Raw genomic sequence first — 3263 nt, 5'->3', positions numbered from 1 at the left:
CACTGTACAAATGCATCTCTTGCAGCCTGTGAAGAAGAAGCACAGAGCAAGAGTGATAGAATATTTCATCGATGTGGCACGAGAATGTTTTAACATTGGCAACTTCAACTCCTTAATGGCTATTATTTGTAAGTATGTGTACTGAGATATTATTTTATCCCTGTTTAAATGTGGATAAAGGAAGCAGAGTGGTGCACAGAAGTCTACTGCTGAGCTTGGTCAGCAGCATGAAGTTACTCGACACTGTGTGTAGTATAAAGTTGGTGTAAACCAAAGTTTTCTTTGCAACTCTTCAGAGACCTCAATCCCCACTTTTTTAAACCAACATCAATGCTAAATTGGAATAGTAACTTTCCCTGTAATATGGAGAATTGAAACATCTTCCATCATTTCTGTCACATCCTAGTGGTTTGAAATCCACACTTCTTTATATCTGGTAGGAAAATACTGGGAATTTTTTTTTCATTTGAAATGTGAAAACTTCATAGTTAGGTGTAGTTTTCAATGAATTGTGTAAGAGATGGTGTTCAGAACACTCATTTGAACTTTCCTGTTGTATATACATGTTTTATCAAATCCACATTAAATAATGTCATAGCATTTTTTTAGAGCTTTCATTCTGTAAGAGATGAAGATTTTGTTTCCAAGGTTATTTTGGAATTTAAAGAAAATAGTGACTGATTTCTTGACTAGCTTCATTGAAAATACTTGTTATTGGTAATAGATTAGTTGCTTTATAAATACTTACTGGTCCAAGCTACCTAGAAGATTTTTTTTTTCTTTTAAATACTCCAAAAATCTCTTTCTTTTATATCAAGCTGGCATGAACATGAGTCCTGTGTCTCGATTAAAGAAAACCTGGGCAAAAGTGAAGACAGCCAAATTTGATATTCTTGAGGTAAGTTTGGCTGATATTTGGACAGGAGGCTGTTAATACCATGTTACTTTTAACTGCTCAAAAATGTGAGTTTGGCTTCATTATGACATTTAATTTAGCATATTTGTGCTCTTAATGGATATTGTCCAGCTGACCTTTGTCAAAGATCATGCAGGTGCAGCACTATATGAGTTTGTGATTTGTCCAAGAGAATATATTGGATCCCTTGTTGTGCTGAATAGACATTTTTTAAAATAAAAAATGGTCAAGTGAACAGACAGAGCTATACCACAGTCCTCTACAAAGCTGCATTTGTGGGGCTGTTCAGAAGACCTTTTCCTATTTAAGAGTTGCTCAGTTGAAAAAGGATTGTGTGTACCTCATTATTTGCATCTTTTCATGCCTTGCAGCATCAGATGGATCCTTCCAGCAATTTTTACAATTACCGAACTGCTCTGCGTGGAGCGACTCAGAGGTCCCTGACAGCTCACAGCAACAGAGAGAAGGTGTGTTTGCAGATGAATTGGCAGCGGGCAAAAGGGAAATGTGCTTGTTAAGTTGCATGATAAACCTTTATCCTGGAATTCTCATTCTCAGCAACTCTGCCCCTGGTGGGCTTATAAAAAACTGCCAGATCAGTTTGGTGCTGGCTGAAAGTCCAAACATTAAATGATCACTTGGACTATTTAAGTGAAATAAGTACATTGCCTCAGCTCATTTCTGTTTGACAGACACCTCTATCACATACCCATATCACAAGCAGAAAGGCTAAGGACTGACATGAGGTTGCTAGTAATTTGTTCTTAAAGCTGCTGCTTGTGCTAAACTTCCAGTAATTCATGGCTTAAGGTGGAAAGGCTTTAAAACTTCCTCATAAAAGGTATTCTAAACCTTGAATCTAGACAGAGCTGTGGAAATCCCTTCCTGTGTATAGTCTTTAGATGCAGAATCTCAGTGGTAGTTCTTGTGGAAAGGAAGCAAATAGCTTCCCAGCTGCTCCCCACTTGGAAGCAGTTGCTCATCAACTCCTTATGAAATTAGGACTTCATGCTGTGTTGAGCAAACATGATCTTGGAGTTCATGGAATAAACTACCAGGCAGATGAAGCAAATCCACGTGCAGTCTGCTGATCCATGCTGTTGTTATACATGGAATGTCTTTCTGAGTCCTCAGGATCTGTTCACATATCATTCAAAGTACCAGAAGTCTAAATGTAAGAGGCTTACTTCTTTTCAGAGAAAAGTCAGTTTTAAGACTTCAAAGAAAGAACTTAGAGATACTGAAATATGGTGCAGTGAAGTGTTCCATGGAAATAATAAGAGGTATTTCTTTTATCTTGAGTTATAACAAGGATGTGTAGCTGTGAAAACTTCCATAGGATGAAAATTAAAATAGAACCATTTTAAGAAAGTAAAATTCTCCAGCATTCTCCAAAGAAAATACTTCGTTCAGTTGGCATGAAATTCTTAATTTTAAGCCAATCAGTACCAAGGTTCCATGACTTGCATGAGCTCAGGGAATTGTAGCTCAAACCATTTGTGCTGCTACCCCAATATTCCCTGCCATGCTTCAATGTGCCTCTCCTCTCATTTACCAAGCAAGTCTTGTCAAGAGAGAAAGCTACACTCCAAGATACCCTGCAGGAATTATGTGTAAGAAGTAGGTCCCTCTGACCATTTATCTTCTGGAATCTGCAAGGAAGAAGGAAAAAATGAAAACAAGAAGGACATGACATAGAAATGGAGGACTTGGTGGAGAGACTTGTATTTTAAAATGTAGTGAATGCACAGTTTTTGTGTAAAGATGTAGTCCTTCTGTATTGTGCTTACCTTTTGTATCACCTGACTTCCTTTCATTTTTCTCTGTAGACCATTGTGTCTTGATTCAGGACCAGACTGATAATAATGTTGCTCTCTCCCTAGATCGTGATACCTTTCTTCAGCCTCTTGATCAAAGATATTTACTTCCTCAATGAGGGTTGTGCCAATCGCCTTCCCAATGGCCACATCAATTTTGAGGTAAGGGGAGCTCTGAGTGGGGTTTTAGTGCAGGCTCAGCCCCTTTAACAGAAAACTGAAGCAGATCACTGTCCAATTTCCACTGGGTTCTGGGAGAGCAAACATAGACTGGAATTTGAGTATATCTGTTACTTCTCAGGGGAGCTGGGAGGTAGTCAGGAAAAAGCAGTTTTATCGAAGATGGAGTGTTTATAGAAACTTTCAATATTCCCAGTTTTTTTAGTGGGGGGAAGAAAAGTCAGAACTTCTTCCCCGTGCTCAAATTCGTCTCAACATTTCAATTCACAGGTTTGTTATAGTTAATGACAAAATGTTCAAATGTGCTATTTTCAGGGTCCCCTGTCAAAGGGAGGAAATGATGAATCTGA

General features: G+C 38.2%; 1 protein-coding gene across 1 annotated transcript; it reads left to right on the top strand.

The window, feature by feature from the left end:
- Positions 1-10: 10 nt before the first annotated feature.
- Positions 11-2895, top strand: LOC106632182 (ras-GEF domain-containing family member 1B-like; the record flags this gene model as incomplete). Its single annotated transcript, XM_014311687.1, has 4 exons — positions 11-128; positions 819-898; positions 1288-1383; positions 2800-2895. Coding segments are annotated over exons 1-4 (390 nt in total), but the record flags the coding sequence as incomplete, so codon positions are not given.
- Between the last annotated feature and the right edge of the window lie 368 nt (positions 2896-3263).

Source organism: Geospiza fortis, unplaced genomic scaffold (assembly GCF_000277835.1).
Source record: "Geospiza fortis unplaced genomic scaffold, GeoFor_1.0 C13835074, whole genome shotgun sequence".
NCBI classification, from domain to species: Eukaryota; Metazoa; Chordata; class Aves; order Passeriformes; family Thraupidae; genus Geospiza; species Geospiza fortis.
This window is presented reverse-complemented; position numbering and strand designations above follow the sequence as displayed.